Source organism: Stylophora pistillata, chromosome 3 (assembly GCF_964205215.1).
Source record: "Stylophora pistillata chromosome 3, jaStyPist1.2, whole genome shotgun sequence".
In the NCBI taxonomy this organism is placed as follows: Eukaryota; Metazoa; Cnidaria; class Anthozoa; order Scleractinia; family Pocilloporidae; genus Stylophora; species Stylophora pistillata.
Window position 1 is genome coordinate 32174046 of NC_142521.1, and position 26747 is coordinate 32200792.

A 26747-nucleotide genomic window follows, 5' to 3' on the forward strand; every position below is an offset into this window, starting at 1 on the left:
TCCTTGTACAAACTACGTATAAATAAGTGAATACTTTATGCACTGTCCATACCGATAAAAATATGTAATCAAAGAGCCTAAATACAAATTTCATTCCCTGAGACAGCGTCAGTTTTTTTTCTTTTAACCGCGGAGCATTTTCTAAAATCTAGGTGTTCGTGTGAGAACTGTCAGGTTATGGGAAGAGTGGAGGCCTGTATTTGCTGTCAGGAAATAACGGCAGTGAAAAAAAAAATATTGCGGCAGTAACTAGTGGTGAATGTCAAGAGGAACCAAAATGCATTACGCAGCATCCAGGTTTTCATCCAGTTTGCATAAACAAGTGGGTCCTACAGACTGCCTGGTATCAGTACAAGCAACAGTACAAAGATCCATACGATGGCCCTGAACATAAATTATTTCGACATATTGCCTACAGACAGCTGGCTCGGTGGTGCTGGGGAATACTGGGCAAGGAAATCAGGGTAGTTCTACCATCATGTGCAGTTATGTGTATACCAAACTTTTGTCCTCCACCAGGGCCAGAAGAAGAGTTTGCCTTTGAAGGTTTTCGATATGCTGACGAATGATTTGATGAAAAGTTTTATCTTACTTATAAACTGAAGCAGTGACATGATGTACATAGTTGTACAATAATATATTTTACAATCCATTGAACCCTTCTACAAAGGCCTGATTACACAATAAGAAAATTAGTTATTTTTGCATTACTCCTTCCAATACTCTGTTTGTGATATGCTCCATTTGTTAGTTCATTAATTTTTCTTTAAATATAATTGCCAATGATGAACACAAGTGCTTCTCTCAACTACAGAGATTTGTGATGGAATATTGTATTGCATGCAATCACCTAAAGTAAATCAGTGAATTGATTATTAAAGAAGAGCTATCTAGTTTCTCCTACTTCTATGAACAACCTCCGGGCTCCTTCTGACAACTGTAAACTAGTATGTCTTTAATATATAGTTTTTAAACAAAAAATTTGAACATATATGAGAATCCCTTTGAGCTAAATCACCGAACAAACACATTCTTTGTGGCTTTTAATTTACCTATTAAATCTTGAACAATGGTTATCAATGATGTCTGCCTTCGGAGGTGTTGGCTCTGCGGCTATATTTCTCGGTAAAAGAACAGGTATTGGTTGAGCAATTCTGTTTCCCGCTTCACATCGTTGAACAACCTGAGCGAGTAAATCTCTCAAATATTCGTAGGATTTCTCTTCAGTTACGGGTTTTACAACCCATCGCTTGTTTGCCTTGGGAAAGCAAAGTTTGTAGCGTGCCAGGCCTTCCTGTGCTCCAGACTTTATTACAGCTTGTCTACGGCCAGTGTTGTGATTATTGTCAATAGCAGCAAGCTGGGTCCTAGCAACCATGCCCTGGTATGAGAAATGCTCACGTTTAGGGCAATACTTAAGCATCATGGAGTGATATACCTCTAATCTACCTGTGTGGCAGAAGTCAGTAATCTTAGCAATATCCTTCAACAATTTAGTGTTTAGGACCACTTCCTCTAAAGCGAAGAAAGCTTGACTGTTTGGCTTAAGCCAACTGACTTTCTTGGCTTCAGAGGGAGAAATTTGTTGATGACAGCATTGGTGGAAATGAGTATTTCCTGACCAGATGTGCTTATTACAGATGTGATTTAAGAGTGACTTCCATTTTTCTTGAAGAGCCAAAACATTACCATTGCAGGTTGCAGCAGACCACCATAGGTGGTTTGAGATTGATTGTATCCATGATGAGAGGCCCTCACATCCCCTTTGATTTGCCTTATGAGTCAGCTTCTTTACCACCCACTTGGAGAGATGCCACACATCATATTGGTGTTTGATGTTTGGGTGATCTTTGGCCATGGAACTGGTGATAGAGACATGGCGATCTGTTGCAATCCTACTGATGGTGATATCTTTTCCTTCAAGCATTTCTATGCACCTTGTAAATCCTTCTTTCTCCATTGCATTAGAAGATGTGACCTCAGTGACTTGAACCACCTGAAATGCCACCACATTACCAGTGTCCTCATCCATAAAAGTGTAAGTGCCATACTTTGCAGAATGGCCTGGACTGTCACAGCGACCATCGCCAGTAAGATTAACAACACCCCTGGCAGTGAGAATCTCCATTTGCCTCCTACTTTCAGCTTCCCATGCCTCATGAATAACAGGGAACAAGTACTTTTCTGTGTGTCATAAAAGACACTTTCACTGAAAAATTGAAGATTAAAGCATGATGCCCACTGGCTGATTGCAGTAAAAGTATTACCTGTAAACAAAATAGCAGCAGACAACAATAGATTTCCCAGGGGTTTCTGTTTGACTACTGGCTGTGAATCCCACTTTACTGTATGGCCACTGTTACAACTCAATTGAACTGATAACATGCTACCACTTGTTTTACTTTCACAATCGATTATTATATCTCCACAACTGGGGCACCTTTTCAGCAATTTATTTATAGATGATTCAAAGACAACATATTTCTTTTCAGAGTCTGGGTAATGTAGTCTCTCTTGGATTCGTCTTCAAATAATGTGTCATCCTTGACATCCTCTCTGGTGAAACTATTTACATGTAGTGGCAAATGCCAATTTGGGTCCTCAAAGTCATCATCCTCATAATCACTGTCATCATCACTTTCATCCATCTCATTCTCTTTGGTAACAGTGTTAGGTATCACAACTTCCACCTCAGGCAGAGGGGGCCATGAGGTAACACTGAAACTGTCATCTTCATAAGTAGGAAAGACTACATATGGGGGAGCATGCATAGCATAATTATGATCATTGTTAACTTTCCATCCTTCAGCATTAATGAATGAAGTTTTTGAAAGAGGATGGGTCGGATGGGGAGACTTAGTCCTAACTCTAGTAGTCATGGCAGCATCTTCAAACTCTGTTTGTATTGCCTTACTTTTGAGGATAAGAGGTTGAAGACAGCACTGAATTCCAATATCGCACTTCGTTGGACTCCAAGAGAAGGATTCTGAATTTTCAGAAACAACTTCCTCATTACTTAATACTCCTTCTGTGGAAGCATTCTGATCGTTTGTAGCGGCCAGTAATTCCGCGACATCCTGATACGAAACAATGACAGTATACTTCGTTTGTTATGGAAACTTTATTTCTTTTGGAAAAATACTTATGTAAATTTATATATCTAGCCCCTGATCCAGAGAGGACAAAAAGTAAGCCCGTTTTATAGTCCAAAATGGGGAATTTTTAGCGTCGAGGAGGTACAATTACGTATGAAGATGCATGGAGCAAGATAAATAATTATTATCTACCTCGTTTTGTAATTCGGTGCGGAGAAATGCTCTGTCGTCGGTCAAAGCCCTTCTATATAATTATTTGAATAAGATTACGGTCCTTTCTTATTCACAGAGAGTGAGAAATTGTAACATATTGGGTTGAAGAAATCACCTCGTAAATGGCAATAATTAAAACAAAAACTTTAACTAACTTCTTGATGCATTCGTCGATCGCGGCGATTTTCGCTTGACAATCGGGGTCTCTTTTTAGTAGATTGTGAAGCATAGTCAAATATAGAAGGCACAGCATCCTCCTTCAGCCAGCGTTTATACTTTTGCCCAGCGATCTTCGCTTGAAGATTCGACTGGAAACAGCTTGCCGAGAAGTGATCACTACAGACATAACTGTATTGTAAGAGCGGCATATTCAAGCGACGAATTCTCTCCAGCCATGCTTTCCTCCGCTGTTTATCCGATGGATTCTTAGGGAAGCTCACATTTGTTGTCTTAGCAGAGTAATTGGTACATCCAGGAACACAGCAGTTCACCATTTCGTCGAACTTAAAAATAAACTAGCTTTACAATCTCAAAAACGTATCAGTGCGAAGTGTTATTACTTTTAGAAAGTCCCGCGAAAAGGGTATTGACGATCTGACGCAACAGGGTACTGCTGACCAATTTAATACGGCTCATAAACATCCAAGATGGCGGAATTCTAATCGCGTTTTTCGTTCTCACTTTAGGAAACATATTTACGTTAAAACGAACGGCTAGCAAAAAGGGTTACCAAAAATCGAGACAGAAGAAACGGGTCAATAATACAAAATTACTTCAAAAATACCCCGGAGTTCCCCTTTAATTACAAAGCAGCGTAAGATTAGTTAATAACTATTCAACGAAGTCGAATAGGAATACAAACTCGTTGTTTAAATTTTGAATCACCTTACAAACTCGTAAAAATACCGCACAACTCGTAAAAATACACAACGATACTACTCACCCAAGCGTCTATCAAGATAGATGTATTTGGAGTTAGAGAAGCCAATCATATCCAACGCGCGCTCGTGGAATAATTGTTAATTATATCATGCAGGACCTGCGAATGTAATGGTATATATCATAAAGATAATGCAGTTCACTAACTCTTTCATTAACTTCATTGTCTATTCCTTGAGGATCCCCGATTTCAGAGAGGCCCTTTTTCTTCTTCACCTAGGCGGAGCTTCAGCGAGAACTTTAAGCGAGGGAGAAAATTTTACATGTACATGACCAATGAACCTATGTCCCTTTTTCGAATGAGACAATAAACATCTCAAGTGAGTGTAATCTGGAAAAAAAATGGGTGTTTTTCAGCCATATTGCTAACTATGTCACCAATACTTATTCAGGCAAATAAAAGAAAAGGCTAAAGACTGTGACATAACAGAAGTTTTTGTGCCGAAGAGTATTAAATAAAGCGTAAGGATAACCTCCTCTGCTTTGAAGTGGCCTACTATATGCAAACTTCTTTTATTCCCGATGCAATTGATGAATTTTGGCCCGTGGTTTCATTACATAAGATTATCCGGGGCGAAATTCAATATTGTTGCCTTTGTTGATGAAGTATTTATTGTAAATGATGGGCTAATGCTGTCTCAAAACCAAAGTTTAACCTTTTTATCTTTGTTATGGTACAACAGCTGTTTAGTGTTCAATCGTCTTTCCCCTTCAAAACTAGGCACACTTAGTTTTTTTGTTGTCAGATTGGTATGCATTACATGGTGAAATGAAAATGGTAAGACAGTAAGTATAGTATAGTACAGTAAGACAGCTACACAGCTTTTGTCAGATAAAAACGATCCTGATTCAAAATAGGCAATAAATTGGTAAGTTTGATTATTGCTGACTCATTCGTGATTTTATTCTCGATCCCAATTAACCTTTCGTTTGAAATCTACTCGCGAAGCTATCTACTGATACATTATTTCAATGCCAGGGAATTACTACCTGAGAGGTTTTCACCACTCAGTTATCGCTTTTACTGTAAATTTGAAGACACAACATCACCTACTTCCGATCGAAGTGCAGGCATAGAATAACGAAAAAAAATTGGCAAAAGAAAAAAAGATTAAATGAATCGGGAGTTTGATATTCCTTAATAGAAGTTCACATCAGGGTGTGAACATTATATTCGTATTTTGCATGTCTTTTTGGAGATGGCTTTCTTTAGCTTCGTGTGTCTCAGTTTAGTAACTCCTTTGTCAATGTTTCCGTGATACAGGCAAGCACTTTGTCTAGTAATTTTGTTTTCAACAAGCAGAAAAACAAGCAAACGCACAAGCAATAAAAAGAAAAAAAATGCAGGTATGCAAACGCCTTATGCACGTAAAACCCACTATGTACGGATATTAATCAAAATTTCGCAGACCTCTGCCATTTTTTTTAATCTAACAGATCAAAAGAAAAGGAGACGAAGCACAGTATAAAACTCAGTTGAGATTCCTGCTTTAAGAAAATGTGTGCCTGAACCATCATAAAGCGTCGAAAACTAAGCTTGAGCTGCTATTTCTCATCGTTGCAGTTCTAGGAGTCCAATTTTTAATCAGTTCTAAAGGAAACGTTCTTGTTAAACTGTAATATTTCATCTTAAGGTGAAACAAGTGTTGGTATAGTTTGCTAGTTTTGTTTCTCCCAATGACGAAGCGCTTTCCACTTCCTCAACTGAATTTGGCTCATTTGTATTTGCAGCTGCTCACAGGAAGCAGAAAAATAGGATCATGGCCACATTCCCGATTATCATCATTACCATGTATCTTTTTTTTTAACTCAGGAAGCCCTAAAAAAGATCATTTTATAAACTTTGTCTAACATAATCCCATCAATCTTTGGAAACCTTGCGTAAATACATCTTATAAATATCAGCTTTGGGCGAAGAAGACGAGCAAATTGTAAGCGTAGCATTGTGTCAACAAACTCAATTTATTTTTTTGGAGTTTAGATTAAATTTATAATGACTCGAAAAATAACATGGACGCGTCAACCTCATTTGAATAACTTGAAAGCGTAGAAAAATTGCCGAAAAAAGGTCGAGAAATTGTTTTGTATCGGACATCCTGACTGGTAAAATGTTTAGGTAAACATTTTACGCAGTTAAGCACCTTTTTCTGTTGCATTCAAACCGCCTAAGAGGATGAAAGGAGCGAAATATTTGCCTGCATAAATTTTGGAAAAATAAATAAATTATTTTTTCTCAGTTCGTGAGTGGGCGGTATCCTACAAATCCTGAAATCTGATTGGTTCCGAGAGCGGGCAGTATTCTCTCCATCCGGCCCGCTCACAGCGGGCGTTATCCGTTTCGCTCGAGTCACTTTGCAGAGCATTTTAAGCTTCGTTGCAGGTTTTCACAAATATGGAGTGTCTCGAAAACTAGGACCTAAGACCTAAGACTTAAGACCTAAGACCCCTCGAAAACTAAGACTCCTCGAAAACTAAGACCCCCTCGAAAATAGACTTTCTCAAAGTTGTTCGCTTGGTTTTCTGTTCTGGTATGGTAGGACCCGCAGGAACTTCGCTCGTTCGGTTCGGCTCGCTCGCGCTTTGCGCTCACTGTCGAGCTGCGCGCTCAAAAGCGCGACTTGTGAGAATGTCTACCTCGAAGACTAGGACCCCTCGAAGACCCCTCGAAAACTAAGCCCCCTCGAAAACTAAGACCCCTAGAAAACTAAGACCCCTCGAGAACTAAGACCTCTCGAAAAATTTTGAGTACGGGATATTTAAAAGGAAAGAAAAAGCCGAGGTGATCTTTACAACCTGGACATAGTTAACAGAACGAACTATGACCTGGAGGAGCTACAACTTGGGTGATCATCATGAATTTTACTTGGGGTGTTAACATGCAGGCTACCAAGCTGAAAAATTAAATGTAGATATGGATAAGTAAACTTTTCGCTGCCAGATTTACACTGTCTATTTAATTCAGAAAGAAAAAGTGAGCTTTCTGTTTCTCCTTTCACTACACATTAGTGTGGACGGGGCCTGAATTACCGAGTGCGTAATTATCCGTGACTTACGGCAGCGCAGCAGAGAATGTTTTCGATGTACGCGTTTCGGACGAAAGGTCGTTTTAACGTATTCTGCTAAAATAAGTAGCCTGTTTTAAATTATCGGAAAACTTTAAACACAATTTTTAAGATCGGTATTTCCAATCGCGGCTCTTGTGCGTGACTTCCGGTAATATTATTTAAGCAGTAAAATGTTAAAACGACAACAATTCAGGACCAGCTCAGTTCATCTTCTTTCGCATGGATGGGCTTCTGTATCTTTCAATAATATGTTTGGGACGTTGGATATGTTGTGATTTGTCCAGTTATACCCTATTATGGAGGTCGGTACACGCCTTGTTTTTTTGTTTTTTTTTTTTAATTTATTTGTTTTGTCATTGCACTACATAGCTTTAATTATAAGCCTGCTAAAATAAGCTATAATATTATGGCTGGAGATCTTAGCAAGCTCTACTGAGCTTTTATAAGAAGATCCCCATCTAATAATAACTGTAACTTATAGCAGATGGTTTAATTATGAACGTAAGATATTTCGCTGCTTTGCTGATAAAATTACGATTTGAAGTTTTATCTCTAGCATAGAATTTAACTATGATTTTGCACATAGATTCTCATTAATCTCTTAAATTGTGTATATGATTTTGATTCTTTCAGGTCTTTAGGTAATTCATTCCACATTTTTGCTCCCCTAAACTTGAATGAAAATTTCCCATAATTAGTTCTTTTTAAATCGACTCTTGTCCTAGATAATTTGTTGTGGTCCACAAAACTTAAGGTCAACGGGGTCGAGTTACATGAACTTTGATTAGACCAGCGTATTTGCATATAAAAAATTAAAACAGGCCCCATCCACACTAATTTGTATTAAAAAACCGTATTTTGCCCCCGGCGTTTAATAAAAAATCGTCAGTGTTGACCCTGTTTTTTCGAGGCCGGCGTTTAATCGAGAAAATACGGTAGCTTGTAAATCCGTGTACTCAAATTCAATAACGCGAGCGTGCTTCAATATTCCATTGTGTACGCTGGTGAGGTCGGCAAACAAATGCCTCGCGAAAAAAATTTTTTCTCGCGAGTGACTTCAGCATTTTCATTAAAAAACGGGAAAAACTTCCGCAAAAAAGTTAAACTAGACATGGCAACACGCGAACAAGCCGATGAAGATCTGTCTACTTTTTCTTTGGGAATGGACTTTTAACTCCCGAGAAAGAATCCAGAGAAAGGGAAAACAAAAGAATCAACGCCGGTTTCATCTCGTTTCGCAACTCTAACTTCATTTCCATGCAGTTTTTGACCAATCTGAGCCAAGGTCACTGAAGCATAGCGAAATACTTTTACGAAACAAATTAGGGACTTTAAGATACGGGGACGCGGACGCCTTGAAGTACGCGACCGTCGAAGAGAGCCTGGGTCGAGTGCACCGCGTTCGTGGCGGGTAAATTAAGTTAAGCTTCTTCAGTTTGCGAGCAACGCGGCGATTTTTTCGAGTTTAATATGGCTTCTTTCAGGGAAACTCGAGAACTGCTGTGTATAAGTCGTGCAATGGGCTTTATTACTGATGCAGAATTCTTGCTGCTTTATGAGGAGAGCAAGTCAGATAATTTGGACTTTCCTTACCAAGAGTATCCGAAATTTTCTTTGCCGGGACCAAAATGGAGCCGAGTGTTCAGCCAATTTCAGGGCAGAGAAGCATCACACATCTCGCCTTGAAGATGCACTGCAAATTCCTGCTATATTTAAATGTGATCAAGGAACAGTATGTGATGGAACCGAGGGCCTTTGTATCCTTCTCAAGCGATTTGCCTACCCTTGTCGCTACTCTGACATGATCCCGATTTTACCTGGGCTTCGAAGCTATTCCCGGCTAGATCCAATTGTAATTTATAACCGAGATCAGCAACTGAAAATTAGATCAGTCAATGTATCAGTAATTCACAGAACAGAGGTTTTTACCGAGATTGCTTAGTGTTAAATTACTTGCCATTCTGCTGTGTTTTAACGAGATTTGAGTCATTTTAGCATATTTTGGTCTAGGTTGTACTGACACTAATGTTATTCACCAGCATAGATCGGTCAGTATTGGGAAAAACTGTGCCCCCTGTCCTGAGTGCCGCCCCGAGTCCTACGGCCCCGGGGCGGTATCCAATACCTCGGGCACAGTTTTTCCCAATACCGACCTCCCGGCTGATAAATATCATTTATTTATTTCTACAAGGCAAATTTATATCCCTTGACAAAATGACGTTATGGTCATTGACAATTATTGATAATCATGTTTTATATCTACATAATTTCAGCTTGACACCATACGTAGAAAAACTTTGTAAAAACTATGTGAAATACCCTACGTAAGTGAAGTTCAGTGACCTGGAGTTTCCTTAGAAAATGATCAAATTATCTTAAAGTAGGACAAAGTTAGCAAGGCTTGAGAGTAACTTCAGAATGTTCTTTTTTGTGATTTCAATATTTCTATGCCTGCCAATTTGAAGCTTTTTTTACTTGAGCAATTCTATGAAATTGGCGCTCTACTTTTGCCTTAACATTTTTTTGTAAGATATATATATATATATATATATATATATATATATGCGCAATTGCGCATGCTCGCTAGTTTACTCTAGTTTGGGCGCTCTGGCATGGCTTAAAGGATACCACAAAGGTTGGGTCGTTTGGGGTGACCGTCTCGGTTCTCTCCACCCTGGCGTCAGCACTGCTCTGATGAGGCCCAGAAGGACGAAACAGTACTGTCTGATTTGTTGTGATCCCAATCACCGTATCTAAATTATCCAATTATTATAATCAATCATTGTAAGCAATCAACTACCTCTGTAAATAAAACATTGATAAAAAAAAAAAAGTACCGTCTGCGGTTAGTTAAATATATACATATATATATTTTTTTTTAATAAAGAAACGTCATATAGAAAACTGTTAAATGTATCGGTGATAAACGCGATACAAAAGGAACAGTTGTTATAAGTCCACTCATGCTGCGAAGAAATATCAAGACAGGCTATTCTCAGAAGATGCTATTTCAAAAATGTTTTCAATTGCGCCGAATTTACTCATACAACGAATTTACTCATACGACAAAACACGACAGAGATCCAATCATTTTCTAGCAAAGCAATATTTCCTATTTTTCATTTTTATTATTATTGTTTATCAAGATGAAATAAAGTGGACCATTTTAGTTCGACTGCATTATAATTTTACTCAGCTATCCGATCTTTTTTTGCATCTTGTTTTATTTCTTTTTAAATTAAACATTTGGATAGTGTTTTTGTTCAATTTAATTACCTTCAGCTTCTCGGTCATAATACTATCAAGTGGTACTCTAGTCAAATATAGTTGATTGATTGTTCGATTTGTTTATTTAAAGGTTTCTTCATTATTAATTTAATACGAAGTGTTAATTTTTCAGGGAATCCGAGGTAATCTGACGAAAACATAGACTTCAACACTTGGAACATGTTCTGAAGCCTATCCTTTGGTATACTGGCCTTCGTCATCTTCACTGGAAACTCGCTAACCATCGTCATATTTACCACATGCAGGCTTCGCAAGCGTCCATACTTTCTTTTGATGGGCTTAGCCACAGCAGATTTGCTGGTTGGACTATTATCCATTCCAGTTTACATAACCTTGCACATCCAATACACCACAAAATTCTTCATTGTTTTGTTTGACTCTATCGACATGTTTTCTAGACTCGCATCGATTTTCATCTTGCCTTAATTTCTTTAGAAAGAATGCACGCCATTAGTTGGCCCCTACGTCACCGGTCGCTTAGTAAATGGATTCATGTTGTGGGTATTGCCCTACCCATGATGGATTTTAGCTGCGATGGTTTCGTCGACGAGGTTTCTCCTACACTTTTCTGTCATAACTCGGTGTCATTTTATCATCCAGCCCGTTTGCAATTATGATTTATTGTTACCGCTTTATCTGGAAAAAAATTCAATCTCGATCACCAAATCCATATAGATCTAAAAGTGACGAGAAGTTAAGCAAAACTTTATTGTTGCTGACAGAGTGTTTCCTCGTCGCGTAGCTGCCATTTGAGATTCTGGTTGTTTTCCTTAACCTCCGCGTTCCTTGTCGACAACTCCCTGTGGTAGTAGTGTATATCATCAAGTTTTTACACAACAGCAATTCAATCGTTAACTTTATTGTCCATCCTTTCAGAATAACTGAGTTTAAACAGGCAGTTATAAATCGCTTTCCTTGGAAGGGAGGAGAGCTAAAGCAGCAGTTTAGTAATGGCATTACTATGCTTTCAATGACAACCTTAACAGATATTTTCTATTCCTTAAGTTTTTATCCTACAATGGAGACTTCGCATCTGTAATAAATATCCCCTACGCTCTCTTTTTGGGAAAAGAAATACGGAAAGCGTAGAATGAAGGAAAAAAATTACTAAGAATTCCTTGACTATATTTCTTTTTAAGCACCATGCAACAGACAACTTTCCACTTTGATTTTGAGCCAGACCTTCAACATTAATAGGGAATGGGTTCGAGTGCCAAGAGGTCAAGGTGCTGAATTTTTTACATACATCTATGTTCTCACTACATCTTCCTATACGTTCTCATCCACGAGACTGCTCTAAACATTGATCGCTGACAGAGCTCACCGCAACAATTTTTTTTTTCATGCAGGGAGAAATGCATTATTTAAACATGACGTTAAAATGACTGATTCAGAGGTGTGATCACAGAGATGACCTGTGGGCCACAATGTCATTTCCAAAAAATGTATTATTGATAAAAGAAAGCTCATAGCTTTTTACTCTTTTCCTATTATCTTGTTTTTTAATGCAGAAAAAGTTCATGTTTATTTCTTCGATTCATTCTCTAGTAATACCCTATTGGACTATTTTCATATGATATATTTTTCATGTTGTGTAAAGTCAGTGTGCTGGTGAAGGAAATAAGTGAGATATTGGACTGCTTGAATATAGTAGGTTTAAGCTCCCGTTGCCCAGTAAGACTGCGTTTGAGTCTCAGAATAGTTTCAAGAACTATTTTCCTATAAGTTGGCATCCGTAAGCAGTAGATGATAAAATTGATGAAAGAATTACTAAACTGGAGAAGCTTGATTACGTAAACTATCACACCAGGGATGCCTCGACAGGATATGCAGATATTAAAAATTATAACCAAAATTTGAAACGGAAGCCATGTTAGGAAAAACGTTCCCGTAATCAAGAGCAGTACATAAGCTAACTTAGAGTTACTTCTAGCTCTCAAGTCATTTAGTGGTCTAGAAGCTTGCAAATTCCCGATGATGCCGTAGGAGATGAAAGATGTCAATAATGGAGTCGATAGGCTGACAATCATAACAGCTACGAAATGATGAGTTGTCATGATGCCAAAATAAAGCAGCACACGCGTTGACGTCACGATAATAGAGAATGCCCATGGCATTACCAGGGCAATGATGTAGCTTTTGAAGGAGAGCTGCCGATGGTGGAGGGGATGGGCAATAGCATAAAGCCGTTCAACAGAGATCACGGCCAAGGTAAATACTGACCAAAGACCTGTAAACATGTCGACGCAATCAGAAACGAACTGTGACAAAACTCTTTCGTGCGAGATAGATGTTATCATAAGAATCGGTATCGCAAATATTCCAACCAAGAGATCAGCAAGGGCCAATTCTACAAGTAGATAATGAGGTCGTTTACGAAGTCTTCGCCTCAGCAGAACTGAAATGGAGAGACAGTTACCTACGATGGTTACAACTGCTACCGATGCAAAACATATACTCCAGAAAAGATTCCATCTGTGGAAGTTCATATTCAATGCAGGGTTAAACAGTAGTTCCTGAAACATAGAGGAATAATTATATTGATTCATCGTATCATGACAAATTAAAAGCTCGCAAAGGAGAAGAACTGCTTCGTGTTTGTAAGTTTTTTTTTCTATCAAAGTTGTTATTTTGGTTACTTGGAGAAAGCCAATTTGTCATCTCGTAGTCCACCGTAAATGGAGGGAATTGTATTTGAAATCAACGTTAAGAAAGCTAGGTAAAAGCCCTATTTAATCTAGAGCCACTCAATGATGTGGTTGTTATTATTTTTCTTTTTTCATACGGATTTATGATGAGTGCATGCTTAATCGATTGACTACACAACTGTTTGTAACAAGGGTTTGCTAGATATGAAAGAAAATTATCGCTAGTGACAAATTGTTTATCGATTTGAGGTCGAGAAGTAAAATTTTCATTCATTCAGTTTTGACCGTCAGCTTAAGATCACTTTTTGAACAGATCGTTTCTTGACAAACCGATTCTTAATCTTCTTTACTTTATAGTTATTTCTGTTGTTGTCGAGACTACAGGGAAGGAAACAATATATGAGGAAAAATAAAGACAATCGCTTTTAAGCTGATCTAGGAGTAACACTTAGTAACCGTTAATCTAACACATCTTAGCTTTTGAGTAGCGTTATATCGCACTAAACCTTTAGTCAGTTTACTGCAGAGGTTCATCTTTGCCAAAGGTTAAAATCTAAAGGCTTTAAAAGTGGATGAAAACTATACGCTGAACGAAATCAGCTTAAGCATTTCAAAATTTTGGCCTAGATAGCAATCTTAACCACAAAACCAATATAAATCAAGAAAAAGAAAATTGCCATCATCGAGTAAAAAGTTCTTACCTTAAATGTGTGAGTCATGCAGTTAGAGCACGATATCGTTACTGATGGAGATAAGCTTATCAAGCATCCAAAGATATGAGCAACTGAAATATAATGGTAATCTAAAAGCATTTTTTTCGTGCTGTGAGCGACAACCAATATGATTGTGAAAATGCTCTAAAAGCCAATACTTGGTTAAATCAAAAACAGGAATACGGAAGGATAAAGTGCGTCAAAGCGCTCTGCAGTCGTGCTCACGTCATCTCTCCTTTTCGTATTTAAATTAATTTTCCTCAATGATCTATTCTTTTATAGCAAGAAATGTGTTTTCCTCCTCAAAACCGAAAACAATTGCAACATTTAATTGCTTATCTGTTATCATGCTTCTAAAAGTTAAAGGGAAAGAATTATCGCTGGGTTGAAAACTTAACCTTTATTAGGAATATATTAAAAAAAATGCATCACAAATGACATCGCTAAAGGAAGCACGATGGCCTGACGGGTATCACTGGTAGTTCTTTGTTGGGTAAAATATTCGCAATTTAATCCTGATGCAAAGCAATGGGTTTCTTGGTATAACCATTACAACAGATTCCATTTGTTTTTACTAAACTTACAAATGCAAATGATGCTGACAACCCTGAAATATCCTACTTACTCAATGCGCCGACAGAGTGGGTTAGATATACTTGCAGTGAATGTATGTGCTGCCTAGCACAGACGCTGAAATGGGAAAATGGTCCAGGAGCTAGCCCACAATTCGATTATTTCTAACATAAAAGGGGAGTAAGTTTCTCAAGAAACTATAGTGGGAAGTCTGTGGGAAGTTTGGAAGTTGGCCTCCTTAAAGATTTCTGGCATTGACTTTTCGAGCGTTAGCCCTTCGTCGCATGTTTACATTGGGTATCGATAGCCCGACTAGGGAAAAAAAACAAGTTTTTCTAAACGGATTATGGCTTCATCTGTATTACAGACCCTTAATTTTATAGAAACCATTTCCATGTTTTGAGTAACATTTGCATTGGTTTCCACCTCAGTAAAAGAAATGATGTAAGTAAGTGAATCTTTCAGGGTCAATATGTATATTCCTCCTTGTTTCAGAAATTGCTGCTCGTCTGTGACTATATCTGGTTTCCATTTACTTAAGTAATTATAAACCACCTGCTGTGGGTAAGATGAAAGTGAGTTTTTTTAATCCTATGAACTTCCCTTGTTTTGATACCAACCTCGGCAAGGTTAAGAATACTCTGATTAATTAAACCTGCCTACTTGATTGGCCCTTCCAGCCGCAATGGTCTGCTATTTTTTTCATTATTCTCATTCACTTAAGTAATTATAAAGCTAGGCCGCTGCGGTAAAGCTGAAAGTGCTTTTTATCTAGTTCCCATATTTTGAAACAAATATTTACACGGCAAGGAATAAGCAGGTGAAAATTGAGATGTGAGCTTTGATAATCAATTTACACCCTTTCCTTTCATTCCATTTACTTAATATGTCATTATAATCCTCGGAAATTATCGACATGCATAGGTACTAAGATCACATTGCCTTTATTTCTCTTATTGTTGGCGCATACATTAAACACCATCATATTCATCATTTACCCACCAAGAAGAATTACCAAGTATAAAACAGGCAAATCAGTAAATTGGTCACTGAAGAAAAGAGTATTTTATTTTTATGTCATAAACTGAGTAGAGCGGAAGATCACAATCACGGAGCTCCATATTCTTCAAAATATATTCTCGTCAAAGTTTATTCTTTTCCGATTCTTTCAGTCTCATTCGCCGTGTTATTTTCATCTTGGTAAGTATTTACAACAATAGACCTATAAGGAGATTTAGAAGAGATATTTAGAAAGTGGTGATTAAGCTTAAGGCGAATAATTTGTTTACGGATTATACCTCAGGTGATGATAAATGCAGTGGAATTTTTTTCATGTGCTATCGTACTTTATGTATACATCTTTCTTTAAATTTCAGTCTACTAGACAAACAGCAAAGATTCATCATTTTGCACTAAATTCTATAGTTGACTGAATATTAGTATAAGTCGAACTCTCGAAGTAGCAATTTAAGAAAAAAAAAGAAACAAATAACTGAAACTGAAATATCCAAGCCACTAAAAATTTTTCTATTTAAAAGCATGCATAGTTATAAAGATAACCAGGAGCGAGGGTTTTGGTGAAGTTTAATCATCTGCAAAGTCTTTCATTGACGTCTTTTTTTCATCGATTGTCACTTTTTTCGAGTCCAAAGTCCTGTTAGGCTTTTCTTCCCATCATACAAGATAATAAATTGATGAATGTGATTGACTGTAGGGCAAGGGGTATTTGAATCAAGTCTGAGATACCTACGTGAAACAACTACACCTTCTATGATAATATCCCTTCCATACCTGTCCTCTCCTTCTTTTATAGAGACAGTTCAAACTTGTAACTTAATATTTTCGCGGTAGGTCGGAAACGAACTTAAGCATTGAGATTTACGTAAAAGAAACCAAGTAAAGTTTTAAGGTGAGCGTTCTTTCGGCAGGTATACTAAAAGGGTGACCAGGTAATTGACTTTGACTCGATATGCAGATCAGACTTGTGTCATGCCCAAGAAAATTTCCTCTTCTGCCGTGGTTTTTCATAGATTGATAACCTGTAAGATTCCATGCCAACAAAATCAGCTTTATATCTGATTGATTTGAGCACCCATTACATTTTCTGCATTTTCGCTTTGTCCTTGCCTGCAGCGGTTTACAGACACCGAACTCGAGAGGGAAACTATTGTGACATTTGTGTTTTGATGTTGGAACAAAGGGTGCACTTGTGTTTGAGAGACAAAGCAGTTGCAGCTCCGAAACAATGCAGACAACGCCCTGCGATATACTGGCATTCGAAGACAATATATGAAGAAATTGACGACCGAGTTGCTGAACTGCAAAAGCTTAATTAGGAATACGACTGACACAGGTACGCTTCTACTACATAGAGCGCATTTATGAATAACAATGACCAATACTTGGAATGGCATCCACGTTAAAATGAACATGCCAGTTATTAGGCACACCGTCTTGGACAGTCTGGCTTCGCTCCTTGCTCTGTAACCTCGGTGTGGTCGAAGGGTTTCCTTATGCATAATGACGCAATAAGCAAGACACATCACGCACAATGGTGTCGACAAGCTTAGGATAATAATGGACAAGAACTGCTGTATTGTTATGACGGCCGACTGTAGCAGCAGGCGAGAAGACGTGACGGCTACTGCTAGAATCCATGGTACTATCAGTGCAAAGGTGTAACTGCGTGAGGTCAGCAGTCGATGGCGTAGAGGCTGGGCAATTGCGCTCAGTCTTTCAAGGGATATTAAAACCAAAGTAAACACCGACGAAAATCCAGTGAACATGTCCACGCAATCAAAAGCAAGTACTGTAACAAATCTGTTTCCAGATATAACGATGATCATGTAAATAGGCATTGCAAAAACACCAACCAAAAAGTCCGCAATGGCTAAACTTATCAATAAGTAATGCGGACGTTTGCGAAGCCTGCGCTTGAGAAGGATCATAATGGAGAGACAGTTTCCAATGATTATCAGGAAGGCAACTGCTCCAAAGCAGATACTCCAAATAATGTTCCATTGGTTGAAGTCCATTGTGAGTTCTTTTGTGAATTGATCTCTGTAGTAATGAGAAATAAAAAAAAAAAACTTTGCTTTTTGTTCGAGGAGTTTGTGGAGAAAACCTCCCGAGCCATGTCTCAGGGATATCGAATCGAATGAATGCCGTCTGGAAAATTTCTTTACGAGCTAATTATAACGAAGTAGCAAATACATCAATAGTGATTTGAATTACAATTTCGTGCCAATAATTCGATGTGTTCTTTTCTGTGTTTCGCCTGGGCTACAACAACAACAATAAAATGCAGTATCTTGTTTGCATATGGCCGCTCAAAGCACCGTCGATCAACAAAAGAAAAAAAACCATTAAGCAAAGAAATATTTCAAGCAATCAATCAATCATCTAGCCAGACAATCAATCAGTAAAAAGGGCAGGAGAAGGAATCCAATAGAGAATCGACACACCACTCGATTAATCGACTTTTGCCCTGTTGTCGTTGTTTTCCAACGCAGGTTTTGTTACGCGAGTAAAAGAGGGAAATGAGCATAGAATTGTGTTAGTTGTGTTAGTTATAGGGTGACCTTTGCCCAAATTTTTTAACATAGCACGATCTTTGTGACAAGCTCAGAGCCTCAAATATTGCTGTCTTCTTAAAAGCAGTCCCAAGGAACATACTGGGTTCAGTCTGTACTACAAAACTAACGCTAGAAAAGCGGAACATCAACGTATCCTAAAAAGTTAAAATGAGCTACAATATTTGTCTTTATCTAAGGCGTCAACGATGGCAAATTGCTTGACCTCCACTTATTTTCGCGTTTCCGAAATTCATACGATTTCCAATTTACAGACCTCTTATTTGGAATGATTGATCAAAAAGATAGTTTTAACTGATTTGTCCATCTGTAACTGGTCCTAAAATAACTCTTTCCCAGCTATGATCAGAATGGCTCTCCAAGATTTGCCTATATATATATTGTTTTAGGTTTATATAAAATCTTACCAGGATTATTTACGAGCACTTGCCACTGTTCGGCAGATCAAACAGACTATATCCATCGTCTTCTCGCCATTATCAAATGGTCATGAGTGTACAAGCCACATCAGGCATGGTCAATAGCTTCTGATGTGATTTCAGGGCAGCAAAACGGCCATAGTATCAGCATTGGTTCAGCGGATTCGCTAGAATACCATGGAGTGAACTTGCTGAAGCAAGTCTACATAGGTGATGAAAATATTTGTTTACGTAGCAAGAGCAAATATTTTTCCCTTTCTTTATCGCAATTATTATTGACGGTACTTTTGATAGAAATAGAGGAAAGTTCTTAAAGGTAAATATGTCAGATCCTCTCATCCCTTTGAGCGAAATTTAGAAGGAAAATCAAATGACACTAAAGAGTAACCTTCTAAAAGAGGGATCCATTTTAGAGCTTCCCTTACTCATTACACATACCAACAGCTGATTGTTGAAGTTATTCGAGATATTTTTCTTCTCTTGGTTTTAGGAATTCACAACAATATTATCTGTGCAGATTGGAAAGCGTCAAAATACGTTGTTGACTAATCTGCATAAAATAACTTGTATCAGACACAATTTATTCTGACCTTTATACAACACTTAGATGTTTTTTTTTTTTGTGAAACACTAAACGTTTTTGTTGTGTCGAAAATCATTAATTACAATACAAATATTGGACGGAAAAGGCAATCAAGAAAATGACAGTGCCAACCGGTGAAAAAATATTTGTTTGCTAAACTTATTTTCAATCACAGGAATAGGTCACTAGTGTACGCAAGGATTAAAATGTCAACAGATAAGATATAGGAAGCGATGTTTACATGGATAGACTCACCCTCTTACAATACAATTAATTAAGATGATATCTGGAAATGAAACAAATATTTGATTTATCACCTTCAAACATCTCCCTTCTATTGCGGCTTACCAATTGTGAATCTATCTCAGATATTACTTCATGGACCAAAACCGAGCAATGAGGTAAAGAAGTAGAGATTAACTTTCGGAATCACGGAAACATGGGTTGATATAATGAAAAAAACTGAGAAAGCCCCCCCCCCCCCCACCTCCCTCCTGATTTGTTTGGATTTCCACCCGAAGTTCAACTTACGAAACACAGACACGGGAAATATTTTTTCTGATGAATTTTATTTGATCTTACTGCAACCGAGGGCAAACGAAGAAAAAAAAAATAAAAGGCAAATTTGTCGTGAATTCCTCATCATTTTCACTAGAATTCAAAGAAAATGATAAGAAATTCATGGCAAACTCACAACATTTATGGATACATTGGTATAAACCATGGCGTTATCTGCCTTTCCTGACCACCGATGACGGTAACTAAGAAGGTTGTTTGCTTTTCGTTGTGCAGAATGACACTCTGAAAAGTACTGAAAAGCACTAAGTGCTCTTTGCCGAGATCATGAAAGGCGATACATTTCAATTTGCAGGGGCAAGCTAGCTGACTTCTGTTTAGCAAAAAAAGGTCAGGAGTAAGATAACATTACAAACGTACCGTAAAATATATCGGAACAAAAGCAATACAAATATACTTAAAGATGGAACAAATGCTTGATTGTGAAGACAATCAGATTGATATTTTCAACTTGTTGTGGATTTTTTTGAGAAAAGCGAAATGTTTTCTATGGCCTTCCCTTGCTTTCAGTGTTTATTTTCATTGATTTTCCTTCAGTGATATGTGCACGTTTAATTGGTTAATCGTTAGCAGAGGTAAGGAAAAGATAACTGTGAAGTCCGGCTTTCAGCTTTAAGCTATCACCTCAACCTACAGTTCATTAATGAGATATTTGGTATAGCATTTACATGAACTTTGTTGAAGATACAAATCACATTGATTCTGAAACCCCTTACAAACCTACAACGCACGCGTGACGCCTCAATCCCAACGGTCAGTCCACAACGTTACAATCCTAGCACAACACTTACCCCATGTTACACATTTGATAAATATATGTGCCGAAGAAAGCTACTTTGAATTAATTTTGTGCACGATCCTCGCAGTAAAGAGCACTATTTAAGCAATGGTGAAAATCAGACCTGAAAAAATTCAGGCCTGTACGGGACTCGAACCACTGACCTCTACGATACTAGTGCAGCGCTCTACTAATTGAGCCAACTGGTTGGCCTGGATTGCTCCCGTTGGCTTGTTAGCTCAATTGGTAGAGCGCTGCACTAGTATCGCAGAGGTCAGTGGTTCGAATCCCGTACAGGCCTGAATTTTTTCAGGTCTGATTTTCACTATTGCTTAAACAGTGCTCGTTACTACACTTTTCTATAACCGCAGTTCAGTTCTGATTCACGAATTTCATATTCGTTGTGTCTAAAGCTAATTTGAAAAGATTCTCTAGTCTTGACTGTATAATGGACATGTCCATCTTCAAATAGTTGCTCATGTTGTAATAAAAAGATTCCAAAAATGGAAGGAACGGAATGGAAATTTCAGAATTATCAAATTGAGGCCTGTGCAGCTGAACTACAAGGTTACAATTAATTCACCTTGAAGGACGAATATCACTATGTGTTTAGCTGCCGTTTTACGATTACAAAACCTTTTAACTGCCACATAGTCTTTCATTTAAGTACCACTGCCGTCAAAATCAGAGATCGCACTTATTTCATCATACTCTGCCCTTGCTGATATGTATCTCATGCCACGAACATTTTCCATCGTTCACATGATTTTGACAGGCGAAAGGTCTGTTGGACCATGAGCTCAAACTACTGATACACTTACGAAAGTTCTACGGCTGGAACTTTTTCTCAAACTTCGAGAACTATGAAAAGCAAAACACTTCCTTCGAAGATTCGATTAGTTCAATTCTGATAGGACGATGTTTTCGGTTCCCATACAAAAAGCGTAGATTTAGTGATGAATAGGAACACCATCCACTGCACTCAGTGTGTCTCCTTGAAGGTTTCTGAGGGAGATATCCTTATCTTTGTTTTGATTTTAACTTCGCCTACTATTAAAAGCCTCAAAAATTGCCTTCCTGAATTCAGGCATTCTTAACGAGTAAATAACAGTATTTATAAAGGAATTGAAATATTGTAACAGTTTAAAGAAGTTCACTGCATCATATCAAACTTTCGGTTAGGATTTTGGCTGAACAATAAGTCAAGTTTTTGCTCCTTTTATGTCCTTGTCTATTGTTTGAAGGAAAGGGTTTCTATTGTTCGCAAGACCAAGGTTAGTAATCCCCGGCGCGTAGCCAGCTCACCGAGCGCGAAATTCAAATTTCTTCGGAAGCGGTTAGTGTTACAAACACAGCCTTTGTGGAGGAGTGTGTGGTGATGATTGTTGCAGCCTAGATACATCTAAAGGGGGTCTCTTAGTCGGAGCCGGCTAAGAGAGACCAAAACGGCTATTGGGACGAGAATGTTTCTGGGCACGCTACTACTCTTCCCAGTGGACTGTTGCACCCAACGAATTATTTTTGCCACTTTCAGAGTAATGTTGTGAGTTTGTTTCAAACCAATCACGTAGTACATTGAAAGGCACCAGACTTTTCCGTCTTACGTGATGTTTATTTAAAAACGTTACTCTAGAGCTCAAGGTGGCAAAAAAATTCGTGGGTGTCGTAGTCTACAGGAAAGAGTAGTAGCGCTTTCGCAATCAAACTTGGAAGTCATTTGTATTTGAATAACAAACCGCTAGTTCACAGTCGAGTCTTTAAAGTGTCTGTTAAGTTGGCGCGTTATCATGCTAAGAACTCTAACGGTGAAACAAAGTTCAAATCCTCCGCTTTTCCCTTTCGCTCATTTTCCTTAACTCCATTTTATAACGTGCTATATGATTATAAAATTTGGGGCCAACTTAAGATACACGGAGGGCGGACAGTAAAAACTGATTTTGAAAACTAGCTCTTTTGCCGGCAGTTTAGATTATTCAACCACTGGCGCAATAAATATAAAAGAAAACATGTTGTCCGCAAGCCGAAGGGAACAAAGAAAGTGTGATTTCACACCTTTTTACGTTTGAGTGACCTCACTTTTCCTTCGTCTTGTGCGCAAAACTTAGCACGCTAACAGCAAATTAAGGCTCTATTCGTCCGCTTTTCCCCTTCCCCGTTTTCGTTAACGCCATTCATAACCTGCCATACGTTTACAAAAGTTAAAAAGAGAGCGTTTTTCTCTGCCTATTATTGTAGTGACCTGTTGCAGTCACACCCAGTGTCGCCTGCTGGGTAGCTGACTTTCTTACAGATCGCCAACAACGTGTCAAGCTGTCCAGGGACTGTTTCTAGGAATGGGGCCTGGTCCCTGCTGGCGTCCAGCAGGGCACTAAACTGGGGCCTTGGTCATTTATCCTAGTGATAAATGACCTGAGGGTCCGTGGATTCTGTTCCTGGAAATATGTGGATGACACTACTGTAACCAAGATCGTGCCGCGAGGAGAGTCGAGCAACATCCAAAGTGCAGTTCACGCTGTTGAAACCTGGTCGTGCGATCAACAAAGGCAGCTAAATGCCGATAAGTGTAAAGTCATGAACATCGACTTTAAGAAGAACAAGCATGTTTTCGAGCCTGTAACCGTTAATGGGAAGGATCTCTCTGTTGTTAGCTCTGCCGAGATCTTAGATGTGACGTTCTCTAATGATCTTACGTGGAATGATCATATATCTGAGGCTATCGAGAAAGCCGATAAGAGATTATATTTCTTGGTTCTCCTCAGGAGAGTGGGAGTGAAACCTCGTAATATAATCAAATTTTATTGCACTTTTATTAGACCTGTCATGGAATATTGTTCGCCTGTTTTTTACGATGCATTGCCCGAGTATTTAAGCAATGATATTGAACGAGTACAGAAAAGGGCGTCAAGTATCATCTTACCAGATTGTTCTTACAATCTATGCTTGAACTAACTATAATTTAGACACCTTGCAGTCTCAGCGCGAGGAACAGTGATGTTAACTGTTTGATGCAATCTCTAATGACCACAAACTATCTCACTTATTTCCTACCAATCATGTAAACAATTATAACCCTAAGGAGAATTAGAAAGTACGACCTCCCTAGCGTGCGCACCAAGCGTTTACAGCGGTCCTTCATCCCGAGCATGTGCCGACTAGCAAACAACACTGTGTGAATATTCGATTGATCAAGCCCGCCTAGTGCCTAGTATTACTCAATCTTAGCGACATTTTATCTTTTTATAGTTTCTGATACAATTTTAATTTTTATTATACTCTTGTATGTATTATACTCCTGTATGTATCTGTTATAACATAGTATATCATTGTAAAATATTATGCAATTCAGCCCTTTGGTGCGAGGTAATATTTGTTTTTAAACCATTAAACAAATTAAAAAAAAACATCATCTTACTCACAGGTGCACCAGATAATCGGACCGCCATCTTTATTAGGATGTACACTCTCCCCAGACCCCTAGGGCCGTGCTGACGTAAAAAAATTTGCATATCGAATCCCCACATTATATGTTTCTATGTTCGCATATCCACGATTTGTGTGGACATCCGTATTTAAGAGGGGAGACCGCCAGGAGGCTAGAAATTATCGCTAGAAATTTTTGAAGAACATTATCATCAAAACAAATGCTTTCACCACCAAGACCACTTGGTTTTTATTGAAACAAGGATGTTAAGATACATGAATAGAGGCTAAAAGTTCTAAAGAAACTGTGGTGCTGCGTCGGTGGGGGTAACAAGGTAATCTAGTTATATCGACTCAGTTGAAATTGTAAATTGGACACCGTAATAAAGATAAAGCCGCGAACAAAGCGCGCTCGCCATTTAAGAGGTGATGATTTATTTTTCATAGGTGAGGAAAAAGTCATCATCAATATATAGAATTCCTCGTTTGTCAATGAATTGTGATTAGACATGGACAATATTTTATAAAATATCTTATTAGAAAATTTTTTGGAAGACTAAAGAACGCAATCGATTTTGTGTCGTTCAATTTTTAAAGCTTCTTAAAGCTACCTAGAGCTAAAGTTTTCTTTTTTTTCCTCTTTTACTATCACAAGTCTTACACATTATACAAACTTTGATAAAACAGATGCCAAATTGCTCGCTTCGTGTAGTGTAGTGAAAATTCTGCGGAGCTTATGATCTTTGGGGAAGTGTTTGTCAATCAGCGCGAGGAATTTATGTCCGATGCTAGTGCTGGTGTTCTTGGTGAAAGGCGGGTCAACGCATCATGATCATGATGCGTTGGCGGTTCTTGCGACTTTGTTTGTGCGTTGGTTCGTAGAGGAGTGTGTAGTTGTAACCACTGGTGTTTAATGCTTTCTGGTAGGCGGGAGTGGTTTGGTCGAAGGAGGTTTTGTCGGATGAGAGGGATGATAAGTGTCTGTTGATGCCGGCGGGGATGTTTTTCGTGGTGGACGGTGGGTGGTTGCTTTCGCGGTGGACGTATTGTTGTGTGGTATTGGGTTTGGTATATGGCTGGTAGGTGTTTTGGCTGAGGTTAAATGTGACGTCCAGGAAGTTGATTACTTGTTTGTTAGCTTCTATGGTGATGCGGAGTCCGTTAGCGTTAAAAATGCGGCATATCTTTTTTTTGCTATTTTCAGTGTTCCTGGGTGTGGCGTCGGTTGTGGCCGTCGTCTCGGTATAGACCAATGTTTATGTTGAGATTCTGCAGCTGGGACAGGAGGAAGTTATATATATATATATATAAAGTGTGACTTGATTTTCGTAGAACAGTGCTCAATACATAGAAGTAGAGCGAAGTATATATTGTGGGAGGAAAAAGACAAGTAAACTACAAGTTCTTTACTTGTCTTTTTCCTCCCACAATATATATATATATAAATATATATATAGGAAGTCTGCAAGTCGATTTTCGCGTGGAACAGTGCTCAATACGTTGAAGCAGAGCAGAATAAATATTATGAGAGGAAAAAAGGACGCAACTACATTTCCCGACAAGCCTGTTTCGTGAATCGCTTCACTCTGAAAAACCCCTGAAGAGTGAAGCGATTCACGAAACAGGCTTGTCGGGAAATGTAGTTGCGTCCTTTTTTCCTCTCATAATAAATATATATATATATATATATAATTATATAACTGCAGACAGTACCGTTTTGGCCTTCTGGGCCTTATCAGTGGAGTGCTAGGATGAGGGAGAACCGATATGGTTACCCCGAACGATCCCACATTTGTGGAATCGTCTAAGCCATGCCAGAGTGCTCAAACTAGGGAAGCCTAGAGAGCTACGTGCAATGCTAGCGGCAATGACTCACTCCACAGTGCTCAATTTGGACATAAAAGCAGAGCTTTGTATGCCAAAGAGCTATATCTAACTGCAGACAGTACCGTTCCGACCTTCTGGGCCTCATCAGTGCAGTGCTGATGCTAGGACGGGGGAGAACCGATATGGTTACCCCGAACGATATCACATTTTTGGTATCGTCTAAGCCATGCCAGAGTGCTCAAACTAGGAAAGCCTAGTGAGGTATGCGCAATGTATATATATATTGTTCCGTCGAAAAGAAGATCCAATACGGAGGAGAATCGTATCTAATGTGATAGCACACATACACACAATTCGATCTAAAATTCAAAATAATACAATACGATACAATTCGATCTAAAGTATAGGGTAACCACGTTGGCAATCAGCCTTTATAGTATTCGAAACAAACCGAAAATTAACTGTAACAACTTACCTCTTGACTGCCTCCGTATTTGGCAAGTACATGGTTAGCTTGGTTGAACTCTAACGACAAAATAAACATAAAATATACTACTTACATTCTGTGCCATACGAAGTGGAAGAAGACAATTAAAAAAAAAATAATACGCACTTCAGGAAAACGTGCGAGAAACTCTGGCTTTTTGGTCATGTGACCAAGTGTGGCACTATGTAAGAGGACACGAATTATCTAAAAGTGAAAAAACTTAAACGGCAAAAATACAAAAACGAAAAGAAAAAAGGTCACATCCTAGTTTTAGGCTAAACAAACCAACCCTAACAATTCGTACCCATGATTATCGAGATTATTTTTCTATTTCTTTTATCACATTAGGTTACAGAAGGCGACAGCTTTGATCTTAACTTTTTTTCTTTTTGATGCTTCAACCCAATTCTCACGCGAGTATCATCAAACTATGTATAACTGAGGTAGGCTTACCTAATCCAAGTTTAATTATTTGGAAACAAGCCTCCAAGTGGTTTGCAAACATCACATTGACGCTGTTGCCATTTAAT

At 38.4% G+C, this 26747-nt stretch overlaps 3 protein-coding genes and 1 pseudogene across 3 annotated transcripts; 1 reads left to right on the forward strand and 3 right to left on the reverse strand.

The window, feature by feature from the left end:
- Positions 1–490: 490 nt before the first annotated feature.
- Positions 491–2108, reverse strand: LOC111335965 (uncharacterized). Its single transcript, XM_022941975.2, has one exon. It carries the CDS (start codon positions 2030–2032, stop codon positions 1049–1051), a length of 984 nt encoding a protein of 327 aa, XP_022797710.2. The 5' UTR covers positions 2033–2108; the 3' UTR covers positions 491–1048.
- A 6832-nt stretch (positions 2109–8940) lies between these two features.
- On the forward strand, positions 8941–11639 carry LOC148735662 (uncharacterized; annotated as a pseudogene).
- Positions 11281–13985, reverse strand: LOC111329628 (galanin receptor 2a-like). The gene is made up of 2 exons (XM_022934372.2): positions 13950–13985; positions 11281–13116 (listed from the first exon to the last, which is right to left on the reverse strand). The coding sequence occupies exons 1-2, from the start codon at positions 13965–13967 to the stop codon at positions 12145–12147; spliced, it is 990 nt and encodes a 329-aa protein (XP_022790107.2). The 5' UTR covers positions 13968–13985; the 3' UTR covers positions 11281–12144.
- Positions 13986–15462: 1477 nt separating this feature from the next.
- Positions 15463–18862, reverse strand: LOC111329620 (adenosine receptor A2a). Its single transcript, XM_022934362.2, has 2 exons — positions 18535–18862; positions 15463–17594 (listed from the first exon to the last, which is right to left on the reverse strand). Exon 2 carries the CDS (start codon positions 17567–17569, stop codon positions 16604–16606), a length of 966 nt encoding a protein of 321 aa, XP_022790097.2. The 5' UTR covers positions 17570–17594; positions 18535–18862; the 3' UTR covers positions 15463–16603.
- Between the last annotated feature and the right edge of the window lie 7885 nt (positions 18863–26747).